The sequence below is a fragment of the Ambystoma mexicanum genome, chromosome 13 (assembly GCF_040938575.1).
Source record: "Ambystoma mexicanum isolate Mex_15411 chromosome 13, UKY_AmexF1_1, whole genome shotgun sequence".
In the NCBI taxonomy this organism is placed as follows: domain Eukaryota; kingdom Metazoa; phylum Chordata; class Amphibia; order Caudata; family Ambystomatidae; genus Ambystoma; species Ambystoma mexicanum.
Window position 1 is genome coordinate 394,254,264 of NC_090938.1, and position 24,879 is coordinate 394,279,142.

At 48.5% G+C, this 24,879-nt stretch overlaps 1 protein-coding gene across 1 annotated transcript in view; it reads right to left on the bottom strand.

Moving 5' to 3' along the window:
• The window catches only part of IPO4 (importin 4), a 3,008,003-nt gene that overhangs the window by 1,492,652 nt on the left and 1,490,472 nt on the right, over positions 1 to 24,879 (bottom strand). The window contains exon 17 of the mRNA XM_069633964.1: positions 22,886 to 23,009. Coding sequence (XP_069490065.1) covers positions 22,886 to 23,009 — 124 coding nt within the window. The remainder of the gene's footprint in view (positions 1 to 22,885; positions 23,010 to 24,879) is intronic.

Genomic DNA, 24,879 nt, shown 5'->3' on the forward strand with positions numbered 1-24,879 from the left:
GCCCTACCTGTCGCCCGTAGAGCCCGACCGTTCGGCGCTCCCGGTGCCAGCGGACTTGCTTGGCCTTGTGTTGGACCCCCGTCGCCTGGGCGTCCTCAAAGGTCTTAGAAGACCGCTCGGATTTCTTCTTCTTCTCGCCTGACGGGCTCTTCCCTTCCAGCGAGTTGGGGAGACGCTGATGGCGGTCCTTCATGGTCCGCTCCGACATATTGCCGCAAAACGCACAGTCCTTCTCCACGTGCGTCTTGTCCTCATGTAGGCAGTAAAGACAGAAGGAGTGTTCGTCCTCCTTAAAGACATTCTGAAGCTGGCATCCAGGGCAGACCCTGAACAGCTTTCCGGGCGTCGAGCTTCCCTTCTCCTGGGCCATGTCCGAGATGGGCCTGAGAAACTTCTGGAGTCCTCCAAAAGCGTGGCTCGACGAAATCTTCACCCTTGAGGGGCGTAGACGAATCCGACACGGGTCCCCGTTGATCGGATGGAGAAACGGTGGAGCTTGAGGCTCTTTTGACCGAAAAATCGAAGTTTTTGAGAAAAAAACGTGAAAAAATAGCACTAACGCTCGAGAGCAATAGCACGAGGATCCCAACACTTGGACGTGCGGTAAAAATCTGAAGATGGCTGCCAGAGGCGGGGCTTAGGTAGAGGGCAGTCATTGGCTGTGGTCAGTATGACGCAGAGATCAGTGATTGGTTACTACTACGAAAGACAGATCAGAAACGAAACTGATAGTGGTTTTTTCTTTACCGGGGAATATTCATGAGCATGTGAATCCATGCCAGACCCCATGCTGGAGAATGGCTAAAATAATCCATCTGGAAATGGTTTGTTTTGTTATCAGTAATCCCAATTTGTGCCCTGAGTAACCTACGAAGAGTTGGTCTGCTTGCCTAATCCTAGCAGGTCTGCTGATGTAAAAGCTCAAAGCCCGCCTTGGGTCCAGCCTATGCAGCCTTTCTTCCTCTTTCCCCGGATGGGGAGGGGGATAAAATGAAGGCAAGGTCATCTTCTGAGTGATGTGGAATTCAGAAACCACCTTTGGGACAAAATTAGGCTTCACTTGTAGGACAACATTGTCTTTATGAAAAATTCTATGAGGGGGTTTATAAGATAGAGCCTGTAATTCGCTCACCCTCGTAGCAGAGGTCAATGCCACTAATAAGACAGATTTAAGGGTGAGAAACCTTAGTGAACACGAGTGGAGTGGTTCAAAAGGAGTACCCATCAGGAAATTTAAGACTAAATTTAAGTCCCATGAGGGAACTTGGAATGGTCTTGGAGGATAGACATTGGTTAATCCCTTCAGAAATGGTATTACTAAGGGTAACTTGAAATACGATGGTTCCTCTGCAGTGCGCTTGAAGATAGATAGCGCTGCGAGATAGCCCTTGATAGTGCCAACTTGAAGGCCCGAATTTGCCAAATAGAGTAGAAAAGATAACACCGTTGGTGTACCACATGAAAAGGGGTCGATATTCTTTTCTCTACACCAGCTGCAAAATTTGTTCCAACGGCAGCGGTATAAAGTCTTTGTTGCTGGCCTTCTTGCCGAAAGCAACACCTTGACGTCATCTGGGAGGTCCCAATCCTTGTATCTCAACCGTTCAGATACCAAGCATGAAGGTTGAGGGTTCTGAGGTCTGGATGGAGAACGAACCTGACCTCCCTTCTGCGAGAGAAGATTCTCCTTGAGTGGAAGACTAATTGGAGGGCAGATGGACATGTCCAGAAGGTCCGGGTACCACGTTCTCCTGGCCCAGTCCGGGGCAATTAAGATCATGACTTTCCGGAACCTTCTCAACCTCCTGATCATTTGAGGAATGACAGGGACTGGAGGAAACGCGTACAGAAGTGGAAACTCCCCGTCTACTACGAACGCGTCCCCTAGCGCTCCTCTCGGGGGAAATTCCCGTGAACAAAACTGATCGCACTTCCTGTTGATACTGGTGGCGAACAGATCCACTTGAGGGGTTCCCAAAGGGTGAAGATCTGTTGAAGGACTTCCTGAGCTGGTTCCCACTCGTGGGAGACTGTACTCTGCCTGCTCAGAGCGTCCGCTGTCAAGTTCTTCTCTCCGGGTAAGTGAACTGCCGATAGAGAGATTCCTTCTTGGATTGCCCAAAACCAGAGCTGCATCGCCTCTCTGCACAGAGGCAGTGATCCTACGCCTCCTCTTTTGTTGAGGTAGTGCATGGCCACTGTGTTGTCCGTCATTATCAAGACATTTTTCCCTTGTACAGATGCCAAAAAAGCCTTCAGCGCTAGTCTGATTGCTCTCAGCTCTAACAGGTTGATATGTAGTCTGGACTCCGATGGAGACCAACGACCGCCGATGGTCAGGTCGTTGGTATGGGCTCCCCACCCCGTGAGTGAGGCATCTGTGACTGACATCTCCGACCATGGTTGCCAAAACAGTTCTCCTTTCAAGATGTTCTCCTGGCAGGCCCACCACTGAGGTCTTGAGCCACCTTGTCCGGAACCTGATGGAGATCTGTCATTCTCCCTGAGAATTGCAACCACTGAGTTCTTAGTGCCCACTGAAGAGATCTCATTCTGAGGCGAGCCTCTGGCACAAGGAAGATGCAGGATGCCATGAGGCCTAGCAACCTCAAAAAGTCGAAGGCTGGGAGACGTTGGGCATTTTGAAACTTGGTGACCATCTGCAGAATATCTTGAGCCCTCACCTCTGGTGGCGAGGCTTTTCCCAGGGAAGTGCCCAGGAACGCTCCAATGAACTGGAGACTCTGTGATGGTATCATCTGTGACTTCTTTAAATTGAGGGAGAAGCCCAGTTTGTGAAGGAAGTGGCAGACATAATCTAGCTGGACCTGAGCTTGTTCCGGAGATACAGCTCTGACCAGCCAATTGTCCAGGTAGGGGTAGACGTGAATCCCTTCCAGCCTTAGAATTGCAACCACTACCGACATTAGCTTGGTGAAGACCCTCGGGCGGAGGTCAGCCCAACTGGGAGAACTCAAAATTGATAAGGAGAGCCGCCAATTGCGAACTTCAGGTATTTCCTGTGTTTGAGATGGATTGGCACATGGAAATAAGCATCCTGAAGGTCCAGAGATACCAGCCAGTCCTGGAGCTGGAGGGTCTGAAGGATCTGAGAAAGAGTTACCATCTTGAACTTGTCCTTCCTGAGGAACTTGTTCAATTCTCTTAAGTCCAAGATAGGTCTCTGTCCTCCTTTCTTCTTCGGTATTAGGAAGTAGGGGGAGTACCAACCCTTGTTCCTCTCTGCTACAGGTACTGGTTCTATGGCACCTTTCTCCAGCAGGTCTACAATTTCCTGCAAGAGGAGCGGATCTGGAACTTTCCGAGAGCTGTTCCCCGTTGGATGACTCTGAGGAATGCGTAGAAAAGGCAGGCAGTAACCTTGGGCTACTGTCTCTAATGCCCAAGCATCTGACGTAATAGCCTGCCATTCCGTCAGATGTTGAGTTAGCCTGCCCCCGACTGGTGTCTTGTGAGGAGAGTCCTCAGAGTTATTTAGAGGCAGCTGATTCAGGTGCCGACGGTAAAGAGGTACCTGCTGCTGCGGTTACGGCTTTTGTATTTTTACCCCATCCACCTCAGGTGAATCTTTAATAACCTCTTTGAACCGACTATCGTCTGCCTTTTCCGAATGCGGAATAAAAGCGAAAGGACTTACCTCTCCAAGAGGTTCCTGAGGGGCGATATGGCGTTTGACGGATTGCAGCACCCAGGGATTTTGCTGCTGCTTTGGAAGTCTAACTTTTCTAGGCTGTCATCCGCCTTCTTACCAAACAAAGAAGAGCCGTCAAAGGGCATATTTAAAAGTCTGGCTTGTACATCTGGAGCAAACCCAGACTTTCGCAACCACGCAAATCTGCGGGTTGTAGTACTTGCCGCCATGGCCATAATGATGCTGTCAGCAGAATCAATGCCAGTTTGAAGGGATTCACACATTGCGTCTTTACCATCCTTAATGATGTTTAGAAACGCTTCCCTTTCTTCTCCCTCTGGGAGGCAGTCAGCCGCTGATGAAGCACACTCCCAAAGTGTATGGCTGAACCTTGCGAGCGTACAATTAGCGTTAATACATTTCAATGCCATGCTACATGCAGAAAAAAAACGTTCTTAGCCATAGACTCGTACCTTTTGTCATCCCTGTCCTGTGGAACAGTAGGGTATGCCAATCTACTGCCTGATGCAGTTGCTGCTTGAACAACCAGACTCTCTGGAGTTGGATGTTTAGACAAAAATTCAGGGTCAGTAGTAGATACCCTATATTTGGCTGATAACCTTTTGTTAACCTCAGGGGTTTCCCAGTTAGCCAATATTTTTCTTTGTAATGCAGCGTGAAATGGAACCACAGGATCCTCCTGTAGGCCCTTAACTAAAATGTCTGTAAGGTCATCCTGTTGGAATGCAGGTGAAGGTGTAGACTAACCTATGAATTCTATAATTCTTGCCATTAAAATTCTTTAAGGGGTCTCAGTATGTTCCCCAGGGTCTGGTTTGGCAAAATCTATTTCAGGGGAAGTATCTAACCCACTTGTCTCATGTAAGGATTCTCGAAGGTCCCTCAACCTATTTTCCTCAGAGGTAAATTCCTCTGGTTCTGGTGTTGCAGATCTCTGCAACCCAAAGGGTCTTTCCTGATCCGAATCCTCCCCTTCCTCATAAATTGAAGACAAAGGTCTGAAATGATCAGACCTTGGAAATGGCTTAAATCCCATTTCCAGAGCAGAAGGGACTAAATTTGTCATAATTGGTTGGGAAAACGTCGACGTTGTGGACGCGGACGTTAAAGGCTTCGAGAATATTGGAAATGGCCTCGAAGAACTAGAGGATCGGGATCCTACTCGAGGTTGTCGATGACCTCGAAGTCATGTTAGAGGCTCTGGGTATGACCACTGGCTGTGAGGTAGTGACGGCCGTGGGTTTCCTCTTTTTCGGTGTCGATGACGCAGATTTATGCACCGAAGGAACCTTCGACGATGGCGTCGATGACACAGTGCCTTTGCTCGAGGGTTCATGACGCTCTCGAGTAGTTTCTTTCGCCGGGTGCAACGACTCGCGGCGTTTATATTTTTTGGGTCTTTCGCCCAGGGTATCACCCTCAACTGTCTTCGAGGGGGGTCGAGGCCGCTTTCTCGAAGACGCTAAACATCCTTTTACAGAATTTCTCCCACTCAGCCTGAGAGCTATGTTTTGTGGGGCAGGTGACTCTTTCCGGAGAAACAGAAGACGACGACGACGACGAGGAAGGGGATCTTCGACGTCTCTTACTTGAATGCTTGGATCTCAAGAGTGGTGGGGACTGCTTTGAGACCTAGACCTAGAATGTTTCCTGTGTCGGTGAAGAGACGAATGTCTCAACTTTGCCAAGGAAACTTTCGAAGGAGTTTTAACTATCTTACCTCTCTCAAGCTTCCCCTTACGCTTCTTCAAGGCTTTCGCCATCATGGACATGCAGTCCTCGCACTCCGAACATTGGTGTGCCGATCCCAGGCACCATAAACAGATCCTGTGAGGATCTGTCAACGTCATTTTATTTCCACAGTCCCGACATTTTTTGAAGCCGGACCGTGGAGTCGTCAGTTCAGATGAGGAAGCCATCGAGTAAGAGTTGTGTATTTGAGGAATAATGAAGAATATATTCTTTCTGACTAACTGAGCAACGCGATTCCGAGGCCCACAAAGCACGGAAAAACGGAACTGAGCAACGGACGCTGCGCAAGTCTATTTATACGCATGATGACGTCGGCGCCGATACGGAGGCTGTCGAGGGACATCGGCTCGAGGGACATCGACGCGCAGCGCCCTCTACTAAAAACATTTTTCCGAGGCCAGCAAGCTGGAGATGATCTATTAAGATAAGGAATATGTCGGAGGAGACAATCCCTTCGAACAATAGTTACAGGGAAGTAACTTAAAGTAACTTAAACCTTCTCCAGCACAAGGTCTGCCATGGATTCACATGCTCATGAATAACAAATACATAGCAGTACACAACCACAGGAGGTGGCAAGGCTCAACAGAAAAAAAATACACTTACCCCTGGAACAGACTCCTCTGAAGCAAACAGGTTGCCTAACACTGTCTGGCTGACTCTAGACTCCTCCCTCGTTTCCCTGTCGACGCAGAATAATTTTCGTGAAGGTGTGCGTGGACCTTCACGTAGCAGCACTGCAGATGTCCAGCAGGATCACACCAGAACGGAACACCGTAGTTGCATCGATCGCTTTGGTGGAGTGGGCTCTAGGATGGCCATGAAACGGTCGGTTTGCAAACCGATGACAGTGCATGAATCAGCCAGAGAGCCACCTTGAAAAGAAAGCCTTGGACAAGGCCTTACCATGATTCACAGGACCAAAGTTGACAAACAGTTGCAAAGTCTTCCAAAAACTCTTTGTGCGTGTCACGTAGAACATTAGGCGACAAGAAACGTCCAGTGAGTGCAAGGCCCTTTCTACCGGAAACAAAGGTTTTGGGAGAAAAAAATAGGTAACACCAAAGGCTCGTTGAGGTGGAACTTGGACGGAACCTTCAGCATAAAAGGAGTGTGTACGTAGCACCACCCTCTATTCGTGGAAATTCGGGTCTCATTTTTTGCGGGATATGGCCTGAATCTCACCTACCCTTCTGGCAGATGTAAAGGCCACTAAGAAAGCCGTTTTCCACAAGAGAAACTTTAGTGGGGCATGATGCAGAGGCTCAAAGGGGGTCCCATTGAGCCTCGTCAGAACCACGTTGCGTTCCCACGCCGCAGCAGGAGCCTTCACCGGTGGAAAAGTCCTTCGAGAAATTCCATGAGGAGTAGTTGGGAGCAAAGTGAAGATCTTCCAGGTGACCTGGTATAGCGGGTGATAGCCAAAATTTGTACCATGATGGAGGCATGCGCCAGTCTGGCCTTGGACAAGGATAGCAAGAACAGTAGGATCTCTGGGGCCGATATCCTCAAAAGGAGTAACCTTCTGTGACCGGCACCACATAGCGAAACGCTTCCACATGCAACCGTATCACTTCAAGGTTGACAACGCCCTGGCTTTGGCGAGGACCTCTTTGCAGTTTGACTGGAGACGAGGCAGACAGGCTGAGCAGGTTCGGGTACCAAATCTGCCTCGGGAACGCTGGAGCGATTACCATCATCCTGCAGTGGCACTGCAAGCGTGTTGAGGACTCTTAGCAGGAGAGGAAAGGCGTACAGAAATTGCCCTTCCCACAGGAAAGAGAACAAGTCCCCCAGGCTCCATGGTCGTTGGAACCTGCTGACAAACTTCTGGCATTTGGAATTTTCCACAGTTACAAACAGATCAATCTGGGGCCTGCCTCACTTGATGAAGATGCAGTCCACCTGATCCTGCTGAAGTTCCCACTCAAGGCAGGAGTGCAATCTTGACTCCCGCCAGGTGAAGTGGGATGAGGAACATCCCTTGTTCGACGTCCCAGTGCCACAAGTCCTGCGCTTCCTTTGAGAGCGCCAGGGATCGAGTGCACTCTGTTTCCTGATGTAGAACATCATGGTGGTGTTGTCCGTGAAGATCCTCACCACCTTACCCTTCAGAGATGGGAGGAATGACTTGAAGGCCCAAAAAACTGCCCGTAGCTCCTGGATTTTGATATGCAGATCCTTCTCGTCTTGCAGCCAAAGGCCCCTGGCGTGTAGACATCTGGTGTGGGCTCCCCATCCCTCCAGGAAGGCGTCCATGGTGAATGTCTCCTGGTATGGGGGGTCCTGAAAACCCCTGCCTTGGGCGATTTAGGTGCGGATGCCCCACCACCTTGTCGTCCGTCGGAACTAGTCGTTGAGAAGGATCTTGTCTGGGAAGCTTCTGGACAACTGTATCTAGCGAGCGTCCAGGAATTCCTGAAGGGGTTGCATGTGCAATCTGTAGAGTGGGTTGAGGTAGATGCAGGACGACATCATGCCCAGCAATGACTTGATGGTCCACACTGTGACGGTCTTCTGCCGATGACAGTTGCTGCACCTTTCCCTGAATGGCTGCTACCCTCTCTTCCTACTGCGACGTCAGGCAAGACACTGTCTTGTGCATGGCACCTAGGAACAGCGCATTCTGCAATTGTGTTAAGCAGGACTTCAAAAAGTTGATGGAGAATCCCAGATACGTCAGAAGCTGGACAGCCGCCTACGTGCATCTGACGGCCAGCTCCCAGGAATAGGTGCGAATGAGTCAGTCGTCCGGGTATACGTGTATGCCCTGTAGACGCATATGGGCCGCCACCGGAGCCAGGCACTTTGCGAACACCATGGGGGCTGACCTGAAGCAGAAGGGCAGAGCGTTGAACTGGTAGTGTTGTCCCTGCACTACGAAGCGTAGAAAGCTTTGATGTTTCTTGTGAATGAGGACATGGAAATAGGCGTCGTTCTGGTCCAACAACGCCAAGAAGTCTCCTTTTTCCAGTTGGCCGAGCATGTGCTGCAACATGATCATCCTGAACTTTTGAGACTTTGAAATTTCTTGAGAAGTAGTAGGTCTAGGAAGGACCAGAAAGAATCTGGAATAGACTGGGAGCCCCAGAGTCTTTGGGGAACTAGCTCTATCGCCTCTTTTTGTAGCATGGCCCGCACCTCTTACAGGAGCTGGGGGATGTGCTGCTCCTGACTGTTAACCAGAGGGATTCCGTGGACACCTGCGTTGAAACTGCAGTGTGTCCCTGGTCGAGAGTGTCCAGCACCCATCTATCGGTGGTGATCTTCTTCCACTCGCTGACTAACTTTGTCAGTCGGCCTCCCACCAGAATGCACGAGTGGAACTACAGAATAGGCCCCAGCTGGTACCATAGCTCCATGTGCCAGTGCGTTGGCTGCTTTGCTAGAGGACACTGCGGTGCAAATCAGTTCTTTCCCATGGTGTCCATCCTCTTCCTCTCGCTGTCCGGAGGGACCGAAGACAAGGACAGGTTGGCCAACAGTTTCCTCGCAGCCGCCGATACCACTGAATCTGGCGATGGCTGCGACCTCAGGCACTTTGGTGCAGAGTCCAGCACCCAATACTTCTTCTCCCGCCTATTCCATTTGGCTGCAGCCCTGCAAGCGTTCTTCATGAGGGCCAGGCCCTCATCACACACATCCTCTAGAAGGGGGCACCACCATGATAGTCTTCCTCTTGGCCTTGCGCCTCTGGTACAAAAAACCCTCATTCTTGGTTTCCTCAGGAACAAGCTGAAATAGCTCTGAAGCTCTGTAAATCATGGAGTGAAACTATCCCACCTCATCTGGTGGGGACACCCTATGTGGAGTATCCAAATGCAGAGACTCGCCGTCTGCTGCAACAATATCCTTGTCATCCGCCGTCGTGGCCGTATCCGTCCCAGTCCCTGTGTCTGGGTCTGCAGGGGGAGAAGGGGCACCACGTGGAGGTTGAAATGGGGGCATCAGATGATGCTTCCTCTTCATTGCTGGAGGCTGATCGGGGACCTGGGGGACCACCGGAGTCAGGTCCGAGGGTATCCTCCTCTGGATCTCTGACACCAAGGTATACACACGGTCAACAGGATGTCCAAGCAAATGTCCCTCGGCTGAGATGGCGAGGCAGGAAAACTAGGCCCTGCGTCATCCTCTTCAACGTCCTTGTGGACCATGTGTAAGGACTCCTGGTCTTCATTGTCCATGGTCGAGACCTCCATGGCTTGGGCCCCCCCACATTCCCCCTGAGGGTCTTGAACTGTGGCCTGAACCGCCCCCCCCCCCTTTCTGGAGTGCCAAAAGACTTTGCCAAAGACACTGCAACGGTGTCGCGCATTGGGGCAGGAGACCTACTGTGCTGCAGGGGCTACTTTTGCAGGGTCAGCACCCCTAGCCGCTGTGGTAACAGCAGTCGCCAACTCTGGCGCAGATGAAGTCTTAGCCTGTGCCGATTGGGCTTGCTTGGGCTGTTCAGCCTTTTTCTCCTCCGTCCGTGGCTTCTCAGATTTTTCACGCAGTTCAGCCAGTGTACAATATTTTCTTTTCGAGGAGCAGCTCCATTGCCAGGAGGCAATGCAGGCAGAAGGTGGCGTTGATTGCGCCCTATCCACCTTGGGACCAGGTTACGTGGCGAACCCGGTGGACCCAGATTTGCGGCTCTTTGCCTAGTCTTGGGCCCCCACGGATGATACGCCCTCAAAAGACTTAAAAGACTGCTCCTCTGACTGGCCGGTCCTGGGTAAGGCATGACTCTGCTTGGAGCAAGGGTCAGAGGGCTTTGGCGTTAAGCTACGCCGTCAGTCTACTGCCCCTGTCCCTCATTATCTTCTTGGATGACCCGAGGCATATCTCACACTCCACACCTCCTTGTGGTCCGGATGCAGGCAGTAGAGGCATTGTAGGTGCTTGTCCTCTACAAACACATTCCACAACCTGTATTTGGTACAGGGCTTGAAGAGGGACCTTCCCCTCCTTCCCTTCGATCATGGTCGGAGGGTGCGATGTTGGCCCGATGGCCTTCTAGAATCTTCGGTGGTCTTCGCCCTTGAGGGGCACTGAAATTCACCGACAACTGATACCCGCTACTTTGGAACAAAAATAGAACCTTTTTCCATCGAAAAACACGACACGAAAAAACCTAGAATTAGCTCGAACAGCAAACTCGAGGACTCCCAACACTGAAGCGTGCAGTAGAAATCTGAAGATGGCAGCCAGAGGAGGGGCTTAGGGAGAGGACTGTCATTGGATGGGGGCAGTATGACCCAGAGGACAGTGACTGGTTTGAAAGAGAAAGACATTATGTAAGTGAAACAAACAGTTTTTTCTTTTACAGAGGATTCCCAGCCTGACAGGGAATATTCATGAGCATGTGAATCCGTACCAGACCGCATGCTGGAGAAGTGCCCTTCACTGTGGCCACTTGCAACCCAGAATTAGTTAAATGGAGCAAGAAAGATAGAACATGGGGAAGTTTACATGTGAAAAGATCAAGTTTCTTTTCCCTGCACCGGATGTGAAACATACTCCAACGGCAGCGGTACAGGGATTTAGTTGCTGGTCTTCTAGCCGAAAGCAAAAGCTCCATGTCTTCCAGAAGGTCCCAATCCTTATATCTCACCCTTTCAGACACCAGGCGTGAAGATTGAGAGTCCGGATCTCTGGGTGAGGAACGCAACCTCCTTGCGACAGTAGGTCCTCTCTTTGGGGAAGAAGAATTGGAGGGCAGATGGCCATTTCTAGAAGGCCCAGGAATCACATTCTCCTGGCCCAATCCAGAGCTATGATTATCATGGTTTTACCAAACTTCCTCAACCTCCTGATGACATGAGGTATGACGGGGACCCCGAAAGAGTCCCCTAGAGCTCCTCTTTGTGGAAGTTCCCTGGAGCAGAACAGTTTGCACTTATGGTTGACACTGGTCGTGAACAGATCCACTGGAGGGGGTTCACCAAAGGGTGAAGATCCCCAGAAGGACTTCCTGAGCTAACTCCCACTTGTGGGAGATCCTGCTCAGAGCGTCCGCTGCCATGTCCTTTTCTCCAGCGAGATGAACTTTACTCTCAGTGCCCAGAACCAGAGCTGCATTGCCTCTCTGCATAGTGGTTGTGAGCCCAAGCCTCCTCTCTTGTTGAGGTAGCGCACAGCCACTGTGTTGTCTGTCATTATCGGGACCCTTTCCTCCTCCAAATTGAGGGCAGGACGGCCATTAGTGCAAGTCTGATTGCCCTCAGCTCTAAAAGGTTGATATGGAGTCTGGACCTCAGAGCAGTGTCCACTTATTGAAAGATCTCTTGTGTGCACTCCCCAATCTGTGAGGCGGGCTTCTGTCACAACCGTCGTCTCAGACCATGGTTGCCAAAAGTGTTCTCTTCTCATCACATTCTCTCGGCTGCCCCACCACTGGGACTACTTGAAGTTCAAGGAGAAGCCCAGCTTCTAGAGGAAGTGGCATGTGAGACTAAGATGACCCTGGGACTGTTCAGGAGAACCAGCCCTGATCAACCAGATGTGAATCCCCTCCATCCATAGACTTGCTGCCACCACTACCATAAGCTTGTTGAAAACCTTTCGGGCTGATGTGAGCCCGAATGGCAGTACCCAAAACTGATAATGATAACCGCCAACCGTGAACCTCAGGTACTTTCTGTGCTTCTAATCGATTGGTACATGAAAGCATCGGGAAGGTCCAATGACACCAACCAATCCTGGAGTTGAAGGGTCTGCAGGATCTGCGAATAGAGTTACCATCTTGAACTTGTCCTTCCTGAGGAACTTGTTCAAGCATAAACACTCAGACGTGTCGCAATTCTCTGTCCTTCTTTGGAATAAGGAAGTACCAAGCCTTGTTTCTCTTTGCCACAGGTACTAGTTCTAATGCACATTTATCCAACTTTAACGCTTACCTGGGACACCGCAGGAGCGTAAGACCTTCTCAGCTAGAGGATCTTATCTGGGCTCTTATTCTGTGAAAATAACAATAGAACTTCAGTAATTTCTATTTGTGGGAAAGAACTGTAGTGCAGTGTGATTTTGATAAATCCCTCCCTTCTCGCCTGTGCTTATGTTATGTGGAGCTCTCCATCCTGTATTCTACAGGGGCGTGTTGGTTTGAAAAATGTTAACTTGAGAGGCTGCAGTGTTCAAAAGATTCTTGTCAGAATAATGTGCTTGCCTCTTTTTAGAGTTATCTTGGGTGAGTTTTTGGTGAAAAAATATACATAGTTCGTCAGATTCTGAGCAGTCCCTACGTTGGAGAGATCTCTCTTTCTAAAATGTTCCCCTTTTTTTGCAGGTTCTTGGTTCTCAGAAAAGGGTAGATGCTGCGCTATGGGTGCGATAATACTCGGTTTGAGGAGACGTTTAATAAAAGTAAGTTCTTCTTTACGGAGTAATAGCAGCCTTCAGAGACGAGCGCGATAACTAAGCGAAGAAAAACTTGCTGGGACTTCAGGTAAGCATCATATGTAAAACTTTTCTTATTTCACAAATTTATTCATTAACGAAAATACTTTTTGTTTTGCAGGTTTTTGGAAAGCTGTAGATGAAATACCTTCGGACGATGCAGAGACTGCTGAGGAAAACTTTTGAATGAAGGTACTGCGACCGCGAACGAAGACTGCTATGAGGAAGATGCTGCGGTTGAACTGACAGAAGATGCAGAAACTACGAAATAAATTGCTGACTGAGGAAACGCTTCGGAAATACTTTGGTTTGGTAAGTCTTTACTACTAAAATAGAATTCTGTCGATTTTCTGTGGAAACTAATATCTCTTAACTTTGTTTTTCCGTTTACAGGTTCTGGGAGGAGATCGCTGGTAGCGTTGACGGCTGTCAGCGGAGAAGACGCGAAGTGAGCGCTCCAGCAGAGGCAGGGCTTAAGAAGCTCCCTCTGCAACAGGTGAACAAGTTACTTCTTACCTTGTAACGTTCTTTCGACGGGATGTTCCTCCGACTTATTCCTCATCTTAGATATCTCCTTCCAGCTCTGCTGGCCTCGGAAAAATTTTTCTCTAGAGGGCGCTGCGCGTTGACGTCCTCCGAGTCGATGTCCCTCGACAGCCGCCGTATCGACGTCGACGTCATCCTGCCTATAAAGGCCGCGCGCAGCGTCCGTTGCTCAGTTCCGTTTTGTAGCCCACAATAATACTTTCTGGACTAGACTAATCACCCTGAAGGAGCGTAAGCTGCAACAACACGGGAAGTAGAACTGCGGGGATGGATGGGAGGGCCGATGAGGAATACGTCGGAGGAACATCCCGTCGAAAGAACGTTACAAGGTAAGAAGTAACTTGTTCTTCGAAGGGATTGAGTCCTCCGACGTATTCCTCATCTTAGATAGGCTCCCATAGCAGTATTCTATTATTGGAGGAGGGAGTACTGACTTCACGCTGTCTTCTATTGATGAATAGAATGCAGTACAGCCCTTCCAAACCTAGTCTCTTGACTAGAGGAGGAATCCAAATTGTAAAAACGTGTGAAGGTATGGACAGACGACCATGTAGCAGCCGCACAGATGTCTTTAACCGGCACGCCTCTTTTGAGGGCCGATGAAGCTGCAATACCTCTGGTCGAATGAGTCCTAAGGTTTTGAGGGGGCTCTTTCCCTGCCAGTTTATAACATTCCAGAATGGCCAGAATGATCCATCTGGAAATGGTCTGCTTAGTTATTGGTAACCCCAGCTTGTGACCTGCGTAACCTACAAACAGCTGGTCTGCCTGTCTTATCCTGGCTAGTCTACTGATGTAAAAACTTAAAGCCCTTCTAGGGTCTAGCCTGTGTAACCTCTCTTCCTCTTTCCCCGGGTAAGGAGGAGGATAGAAAGATGGTAGAGTAATCTTCTGAGTGATATGGAATTCAGAAACCACCTTTGGGAGGAAATTAGGCTTCACTTGCAGGACAACTTTGTCTTTGTGAAATATTGTGTGAGGGGGTTTACAAGAAAGAGCTTGTAATTCGCTCACCCTTCTAGCAGATGTAAGTGCTATTAATAAAACAGTTTTAAGGGTAAGGAATCTTAACGAACAAGAATGGAGTGGTTCGAAAGGTGTGCCCATCAGGAAAGTTAGTACTAAGTTTAAATCCCATAGGGGAACTTGGAATGGTCTTGGGGGATAAACATTGGTTAACCCCTTTAGAAACTGTATTACCAAGGGTAATTTGAAATAGGATGGTTCTTCCGCAGTGCGTTTAAAGATGGATAGCGCTGCGAGATAGCCCTTAATGGTGCCAACTTGAAGGCCTGAATTCGCCAAATATAGAAGGAAGGACAAAACCATTGGTATACCACATGAAAAAGGGTTGATATTCTGTTCTCTACACCAGCTGCAAAATCTGTTCCAACGGCAGCGGTATAAAGACTTTGTTGCGGGCCTCCTTGCCGAAAGCAACACCTCCATAACATCATCAGGGAGGTCCCAATCCTTGTACCTCAACCTTTCAGAAGCCAAGCATGAAGGTTGAGGGTTTTGATGTCTGGATGGAGAACCTGACCTCCCTTCTGTGAGAGTAGGTTCTCTCTGAGTGGAAGTCGAATTGGAGGGCAGATGGACAAGTCTAGAAGGTCCGGGTACCACGTTCTCCTGGCCCAATCCGGGGCAATTAGGATCATGGTTCTCCGGAATCTTCGCAACCTCCTGATCATTTGAGGAATGACAGGGACCGGTGGGAACGCGTACAGAAGCGGAAACTCCCAGTCCACTATGAACGCGTCTCCCAGAGCTCCTCTCGGGGGAAATTCCCTTGAGCAGAACAGATCGCATTTCCTGTTGACGCTGGTGGCGAACAGATCCACCTGAGGGGTTCCCCAAAGGGCGAAGAGCTCTTGAAGGACTTCTTGAGCTAGTTCCCACTCGTGGGAGACTGTGCTCTGCCTGCTCAGAGCGTCCGCTGTCAAGTTCTTCTCTCCGGCTAGGTGAACTGCCGATAGAGAGATTCCTTCTTGGATTGCCCAAAACCAGAGCTGCATCGCCTCTCTGCACAGGGGTAGTGATCCTACGCCTCCTCTTTTGTTTAGGTAATGCATGGCCACTGTGTTGTCCGTCATTATCAGGACGTTTTTCCCTTGTACAGCTGGCAGGAACGCCTTCAGCGCAAGTCTGATGGCTCTCAGCTCTAAAAGGTTGATATGTAGTCTGGACTCCGATGGAGACCAACGACCGCTGATGGTCAAGTCGTTGGCGTGGGCTCCCCACCCCGTGAGTGAGGCATCCGTGACTACTGTTATCTCCGGCCAGGGTTGCCAAAAATGTTCTCCTTTCAGAATGTTCTCCTGACAGGCCCACCACTGAAGGTCTCGAGCCACCCTGTCGGGAACCTGAAGAAGATCTGTCATTCTCCCTGAGAATTGTGACCACTGAGTCCTCAGTGCCCACTGGAGGGATCTCATTCTCAGGCGAGCCTCTGGCACTAGGAAAATGCAGGATGCCATGAGGCCTAGCAACCTCAAAAAGTCGAAGGCTGGGAGACGTTGGGCATTTTGAAACTTGGTAACCATCTGTAGAATATCTTGAGCCCTCACCTCTGGTGGCAAGGCTTTTCCCAGGGAAGTGTCCAGGATCGCTCCTATGAACTGGAGTCTCTGCGATGGTATCATTTGTGACTTCTTTAAATTGAGGGAGAAGCCCAGTCTGTGAAGGGAGTGGCACACGTGATTTAGTTGGATCTGAGCTTGTTCCGAAGAGACAGCCTTGATCAACCAATCGTCCAGGTAGGGGTAGACATGAATCCCTTCCCTCCTTAGACTTGCCGCCACTACCAAAATTAACTTGTTGAAGACCCTCGGGGCGGAGGTCAGCCCAAATGGCAGCACTCGAAATTGATAGTGAGAGTTGCCAATTGCGAACCTCAGGTATTTCCTGTGTTTGAGATGGATAGGCACATGGAAATAAGCGTCCTGAAGGTCCAGAGATACCAACCAGTCCTGGAACTGAAGGGCCTGGAGGATCTGAGAAAGAGTGACCATCTTGAATTTGTCTTTTCTGAGGAATTTGTTCAATTCTCGCAAGTCCAAGATGGGTCTCAGTCCTCCGTCTTTCTTTGGAATGAGAAAGTAAGGGGAGTACCAGCCCTTGTTTCTCTCCGCTACAGGTACCGGTTCTATGGCACCTTTCTCTAGCAGGTCCAAAATTTCCTGCAAGAGAAGCGGATCTGGAGCTTCCTGAGAGCTGATCCCCGGTGGATGACTCTGAGGTATGCGTAGGAGAGGCAGGCAGTAACCTTGGGCAACTGTTTCCAATGCCCAAGCATCTGACGTGATAGCCTGCCATTCCGCCAGATGTTGAGTTAACCTGCCTCCTACAGGTGTCTTGTGAGGGAAGTCCTCAGAGTGGTTTTGGGGCGGCTGATGCAGATGCCGATGGTAAAGAGGCACCTACTGTTGCTGCGGCCTTTGAATATCTACCCCGTCCACCTCAGGTAGTTCTTCTTTGTCCCCTTTGAGCCGGTCGTCCTCTACCTCTTCCGAATGCGGAGTAGAAGCGAAAGGACTTGCCTCTCGCAGAGGTTCCTGTGGGACGAAAAGGTGTCTGACGGATTGCAGCGCCTAGGGATTTTGCTGCTGCTTTTGAAGTTTGCAGTTTTTCTAAACTGTCATCCGCCTTTTTCCCAAACAAAGAGCCATCAAATGGCATGTTCAAGTGCCTGGCTTGCACATCTGGGGCAAAACCAGACTTTCTCAACCAAGCAAATCTCCTGGTTGTTGTACTTGCCGCCATTGCTCTGCTGATACTGTCAGCCGAATCAATGCCCGTCTGGAGGGATTCGCACATAGCGTCTTTACCGTCCTGTATGATATTCAGGAACGCCTCCCTTTCTTCTCCCTCCGGGATGCAGTCAGCCGCTGTAGAAGCACACTCCCAAAGTGTATGGCTGAATCTAGAAAGGGTGCAAGTAGCATTCACAGATTTTAACGCCATGCTACATGCCGAAAAAACTTTCTTTGCCATAGCATCATATTTTTTATCGTCCCTGTCCTGTGGGACGGTAGGATAAGCCGTCTTGACATCGGTAGAAGATGCTGCCTGTACCACCAGACTTTCTGGGGATGGGTGTTTTGACAAAAACTCCGGGTCTGTAGAGGATACCCTGTATTTTGTAGACAGTTTTTTATTTACTGCCGGGACGACATCTGGGGTTTCCCAGTTTGTCATAATCTTCCTCTGAAGAGCTTTATGGAAAGGCACCACAGGATCCTCCTGTGGGCCTTTATCAAGAATATCCGTGAGGTCATCTTGTTGGAAAGATTGCGAAGGTGCAGACCACCCCATAAACTCTGTGATCCTGGCCATTAAGGCTCTATAGGGGGTTTCAGCATGCTCCCCCGGGTCTGGCCTAGCAAACTCCACCTCGGGGGAAGTGTCTAACCCACTTGCCTCATGTAAGGAATCATGAAGATCCTTTAACCTGCGTTCTTCAGAGGAAAATTCCTCTCTAATTGGGGTTACAGGTCCCTGCAACTCAAATGTGTCTTCCTGTTCAGACAATTCACCCTCTTCCAAAATTGAGGACATAGTTCTCAATTGTTCTGAACTGATAAAGGGTGTAAATCCCATTTCCAAGGCAGAGGGTGCCGAACTTATCATTATCGGCCTCGAAAACGTCGATGTCGTCGAAGGCTTCGAGCGTGGAGTCGAAAACAAAGGCCTCGATGACCTCGACAGAATTGGGATTCTACTCGACAATCTCGAAGCCATCGTCATCGAGGACCTGGGGATAGTCACTGGGTGTGTTGTGACCGTGACTTTTCTTGGCGTCGACGCCGGTGTCGAAGCTGGCGTCGAGTCGACAGACCCGTGTGTCGAAGGTCCCTTCGACAACGGCGTCGAAGACACCGACCTCGGCGGTGACGGAACCCTCGTCGACGGCACCTTCGAGGAAGGTTTGGAGGTCATAATCCTGCTCGAGGGTTCGAGACGCGCTCGAGAGGTTTCCTTCGCCGGGTACTGCTACTGGCGGCGTTTTTGACCTTTGGGTCTTTCGACCAGAGCATTGCTCTCGGCAGTCTTCGAGGGGGTCGAGGCCGCTTTCTCGAAGACGCTTATCATATTTTTGCAGAATTCCTCCCATTCAGCCCGGGAACTATGTTTCGTGGGGCAAGGGATTCTTTTTGGCAAAACAGAGGAAGAGGAAGACGGAGAAGGGGATCTTCGACGTCTCCTCTTCGAGTGCTTCGATCTCGAGGAGTGATGGGACCCACTCCGAGACCTGGAGCACGAATGGTGACGAGGAGACGAATGTCTCGACTTCGTCGACGAAGAAGAAGCTTTAAAAGTCTTACCTTTCTCCAGCTTCCCCCTACGCTCCTTCAGGGCCTTAGCTGTCATGGACATACAGTCCTCGCACTCCGAACAATGGTGTTCAGCTCCCAAACACCACAGACAAACTCTGTGAGGGTCAGTCAGTGACATCTTTTTTCCACAATCTCTGCATTTTTTGAAGCCGGATCGAGGAGTTGTCGGTTCCGACGAGGAAGCCATCGAGTACAGATCGAATAACTCGAGGTAAATAGGTTTAATCTGACAAGAACTGAGCAACGGTATTCCGAGGCACTGAGTAAGCGCGGAAAAACGGAACTGAGCAACGGACGCTGCGCGCGGCCTTTATAGGCAGGATGACGTCGACGTCGATACGGCGGCTGTCGAGGGACATCGACTCGGAGGACGTCGACGCACAGCGCCCTCTAGAGAAAAAATGTTCCGAGGCCAGCAGAGCTGGAAGGAGATATCTAAGATGAGGAATACGTCAGAGGACACAATCCCTTCGAAGTAGTATGTGCTGCGAGTTAACAATGGACTTGGCGGCAGCCATGTTGAGTGTAGGAAAAACCAATATAAGCGCTATGTTAGCCTATGGGTGCAATGCTATGAATGAGACAAATGCCATTTGTGCCAGGCTTGAAGCCACTGTTGACCAACTGACTGAAATGAAGTTATTTGCTTACCTGGTATTTCTGAATGGGAACTGTGCTCTTTTGCTGGGATCATGACACCAACAGGATGAGAATCTCCTGTTGGAAGAGTGGATCTGGAACGAAAGCAGATCTTGCTTTCGGGGGGCAATCGTGAGGTTTCTTTAAGAATGGAAGGCAGTAACCGTCTGCTACCATTTGTAGCACTGTTGCGTCTGAAGTTAGGTTTCGCCAACTCCTGAGATAATTTAACAGTTTGCCTCCTACCACAGACTTGTGGTTGAGGGAGTAATTTTGCTGCTCCATCTGCAACTGAGGGTAACCCTGCAGGTGTTGCGCGGGGAGTTCTACACAGTCTTCCTCAGCCTCGAGGAGCTCTCCTCTGACCCCTTTGTGAGAACTGTCTTCTTCCTCTAGATATGGAAGAACCGAACCGAAAAGGACATCCTCCCCTTCCTTGACCTGAAGGTTGAGGTTGTCCGATTGCCGCCCCTAATGATTTAGCTGCAGCTCTAGAAATAGGGTCCACAGAAGATGTTCTGTATCATTTTCTTTCAAAAGTTTGTTTACAGGGGAAACCAAATCTGGCTTCAGCCAATTTTCCATAACCCTCATCCTTAAGGCAGCATGAAAAGATAGTACAGCCTCCTTAACTGGACCACTGTCTAAAATATCATTAAGGTCATCGGTTTCTATAGTAGCTGTGGGTTTAGACCACCCCAGATAATCAGGACCTTACAAATCACTGATCTGTAGGAAGGATCAGCATATCCAGCCACTTCTGAGTTCCCAAACCCAGTTTCAGGTGATGTATCCTAAATTCTGGTCTCTAAGTGCCTCCACCAGATTTTAGACTCTAGAGAAATAGGTTCTTCAGGAACATTGGGTGTTCCATACTCATAACCAAAAAGGAGCTTGATCTTCCTCGAGAAGGAACCCATAGACCTGAAGAAATCAGGTCGAGCAAGGGGTTTGAATGACTTGGTTGGCTTAACAATTTGTTTCACAGTCTTTGGAAGCACTGAATGCTCTGATGGTGTCGAAGGCACTGAGGGTTTCAACAACTTCTTTGAAGCAGTCCGTGAATTATCCGGTTTAGAATGCTTTGATGGCTTTAAATGGATAACATGCCTCCAAGGCTCTGGCGACAAACTTGACAGCTTCAATAAGCTTCAATAATCTTCAATGAAAGCTTCGATATTGGAGATGAAGGCCTTGAAGGTGTAGACACTGGCTTTTTCTTATGTGTCGATGAAGACTCCTTTTACTAGCGTCAAGGAGCCTCCCTTCGCGGGCTCTCAGGGGTGCAAGAAGGATACACATGACCCTCCCTTCAGGTCTTGTCAGATGAGGAGGGGTGGCTTTGTTTCCTCGACTCCTTGATAGGGGCACTCTGAGAAGCTTATCTCTGAAAAACGTCAAGCATTTTTAAGCAGAAGTTTTCCCATTCCGCCGTAGTCGAAGCTTTCTTGGTGAAAGACACTTTTACGGGAGAGGAAGACAGCAACGAGGACCTGTGATGCTGTTTTCTTACTCTCCTTGTGAGAAGAGGACGAGCTTTGTGAACTGGACCTTGATCGTCTCTGATGTATCGGACGCTTTCTCTCTGGGGAAACCTCCCTCGATTCCGAGGAAAACTGTTTTGGAAGGGGTCACGGATGGGGATTTGGGAAGAGGGCTTACCTGAATCAAGCTTCCCCTTACTTTCTCGCAAGGCCTTGAGTGTCATGGATTGAGATGAGCCACAGGCATCTACCTTGTGGCCTATCCCCAAACACCACAGAGACACAGTGAGGGTCTGTTATGCACGTTTTTGCCCCACAGTCTGTACACGGTTTGAAACCGGTCTTCGGTGTCAAGGCCATGTCAAAGAATATCGAATCGACTTGATTGTAGAAACAAATGCAATTGAAATGTCACTGAGGAAAATCGCTATGAAGCGCGCAGCAATGTGAAAAAAACAGAACTGAGGTAACGGTGTGCTTGCATGTTTCATATACCAGCATAGATGTCACGAGGGGCGCTACAGAGACCGTTGAAGACCAAGACTCGATGCTGCACGACGCTCGATCTTCTGAAGAAAAAATTCCAAAGCAAGCTGCAAGCCGACTTGGATATAAGAAAGATGAGGAGGACACAATCCATTCGAAATTAAGTTACTGGGTTTGGTGTGTTTGATATGCACTGAATATAGAATCACTGTGGATAAAACAACAAAGGAGAGCCGGATTGGAGCCACACTGAAACCCCCTGGTCGCTGAAAAGTTTCTGAAAATCAGATGGTTCAGACTGAGACCATATCTGAGATGAGAAGTTTTAGGACGCTGCAATCCATTAGAGCAGGGCCAATACTCCACAGGAAACCGCAGGATCACCTTACCACAGCCTTACTCTTTCTACACTGGCTTTCGGTTGTAGCCCGCATCATATTCAAGGAACTCTAACATTGCCCACAAAGTGTTCTAGTGCTTTAGTCACAATTACTGCCACATCTACAAAAAAACACTGTTGCCACAACGTTTAGGAAAAAGAACGTTGGAGAGAGAACTGTGAATGCTCCCAGAGTTGCTCTCTGGACAGACTTGCCAGGAGCCCTTAGACAAAAGAGAGGTCGTCTTCGGTTCAAGTTAAAATAAAAAACATTTATTTTTATAAAATAGTTTGCCTTGCACCATAAGTGCAAGGAAAACTATCCTGTCATGGTCCTCGCTGTGCCTGCCTTCTTCGTTCCTCTCCCTTACACTTATTGTTTGCAGATTATATACTTTACTTTTTAATTTGTTTCTCTGTCTTAACACTACTTTTCCTTTCCCTTAATCTTCTAAATGCGTCCAATGCCCATGAAAGATCAAGTGAATGTACACAACCCTGGATGCACTACAAAACAGCCTATCCACAGTAGGCGACATACAAATAAAAGTTTTTTTTTTAAGTTTATTGAAAACAATGGTTTTCAAATAAATTAGTTTTACAATTAGAAAAGAAATGTTCTGTGTTGCAAAAAGTAGTTTATGATCCTACTCATGTACCCATTCAAGAGTTTATGAAAGAAATGACAATCTCATGATGGAGAAAAAGAAAAAAAAAGGGGCATTTGATAAAGCGGATTGTGTCTCAGTATTGGAATAACAGCAGGTGGAGCAGTAAAGTAATTATGTGCGTTTGAAACATCTTTGCATGGTCTTAGAGCTTTTGCAGAAAAAATATGGAAACATTACTTGAGTAAACTGGAAGAGTTGTGGGCTGCAATACTGGAAAGGCATAGCAAAGGGTGCAGCAGGAAAATCTTTGTGTACGAGTAGAGCTGTGGGTGGATGTCAATACTAGAATCGCTGGCTGCTGCACATTGAAAATGAGATCACTTGACAGTGTCAATTTTTTGCTCCCCGACATTTCTCATTCTACAACCATACCTGAACAATGGTGAGGACGGAGAGATTAAAAAGTGATAAAACCAGCAAGAGTGGTAGGGTCAGGGATGTGTCATCAGAGAGAATGTAAAAGGGTTGACGATATGTAAGAAGGAAATGGAAAGGCACATGTTTAGGTGGCAATGGAGAAAGTCAATAATACTCACGTGCATCGCCGGAGGTCTGGATCATCCACTTGATTGCAGAGATTAAGCCCTAACTGGCAGCACTCCTCCGCCAGAGGCAGAAAGACATCTTTCCCCAGATTCCGAGCCAGGATCCCCAGTGTTTCTACAGCAAGAACAGGTTTATTTAATCACATTTACTGTTAAGTACAAACCAAACTAGTTAAAGCAACAGAAAGCTGTACAAGACACGTGAGGCTTTTGTGAAGACTTGTCAGACATAAAAGGTAACTCATCAAACGGGAACTTGTAATTCGGGATGAAGAATGCGTTTGCACAGGACATGCTTTGGAGTAGTTCGTGCACATTCACAATTTTTTTTTACCAAGGTAAACGTCTACTTCCGACTGTAACACATGGAGTATGGGCAGAAGGAATAAAAGAACCACATGTAAAATACATACTTGAACTAAAAGCAAGTTCTTAACAAAATAATCCACCTTCAGGACGGTTCTTTCTAATGAGTATGTAAATTATTAACACAGATTTCTCGTCTTTAAAAGTTCTCTTGCTATACCCAGATCTGGAAATGGATTCTATAGGCAACAGGTGGCGCTGTGCTGCTCCAAGTGCAAATTTCATGGCTCATTCACACCGATCCACGCTGGAAGTGACGGCATTGGTACGTGCACTGGAAGACTTGTGCCAGTCATCGCAGTCTGGCCTAGTTTAGCAGAGCATTGAGGACTTTCAGCATAGTCACAGGATCTCAAACAATTGCAAAAATGAAAATCCGTCATGCACTGAGAGGTGAGGAAGGGAAGCTAATTAGTATCTGTGAGAGAAATTAAAGCAGCCATCGGAAAGAACATTACAAAGGTGATGTGTTCTTCAAATAGAAGAATTCCTCCCACCGATTCCTCCACAGCTTTGAAAAGAATCAAAGTCACGCCCTTGAGAACAGTTCTGGGAAAGATACCCAAGAAGAACTGCAGCATGAAGGTTTCTAAAACAAATCTACTCATCCATCCTCCGAAAAGGAGTTGGAGTGGTAATGTTTAGTGAAGGTGTAACGTGAGGCCTCTTGAGGACTAGGCTCACCTAACACCACACCTTGCTTCTTGCAAGTATGTAGTGCAGGTAAGATCGGCTAGTCCCTGAAGACACCTTGACCTTTGACTGTAAAAGCAGCAGGTCACTTTTTGGGGACAGTAAGTCCCTGGGAAAATGCCCAATGCACAAAATCCCTGGACGACGCTGGACAAAAACCCCTGGACGGTGCAGAGCGGTGTGGCAGTGGCTTCTTGTAGCAAAGGTAGAAATCCTGATTCCAAGCTGGAGTATAGAGGAAGGGAAGGCCACCAGACAAGGGGAGCAGGGACAAGGTAGAAGAATCTTGAGACCAAAGAAGCACAGGAACAGAGAAGATACAGTAAGGCACACTGCAGAGCAGGAGATGGCACAGTACCAAGTAAACAGAACAAGCAGTGACCAGGAGCATTATCGTAAACCATGGCTCCTATATGAAGAGCAAGGGCCTGGAACCGGAGCTCCGCTACAGCAGGAACCATGCGACTTAACATCTTGTGATGTTACAGGCCAGTGCGTTACACCGCCATCTTGGGTTGGTCGCAAGGCACAGCGGGAACATCAGCGCCATCTTGGAATGGGCACAAGGACGGCATAGTCCACAAAAGCATACCCCATCCTTAAAGATCTGCAGCGCTTAGATGCCCCAAATCCAAGAGGGATGAATCATGAATTTGACCTTACATGTTTTTTGTAAAAAGTATGTTGAGTTATAGTATTGAACATAAGATGATCAACCATATTGTTTGGTGGGAATATTGATAAGAATCCATTTACACATGTATTTCAGCTATGATCAGTTCAGTCCGAAGTACAGCAATTTCTATTAAGTCAATATCGGTAGAAATTGCACTGTGATCAATTGAATATTGGTGAAATTTTGTTGATGTAATCATGTACCCGATTAGAGATGTATTTAATTCAAAGTGCTAATGCTGTTTGAATAC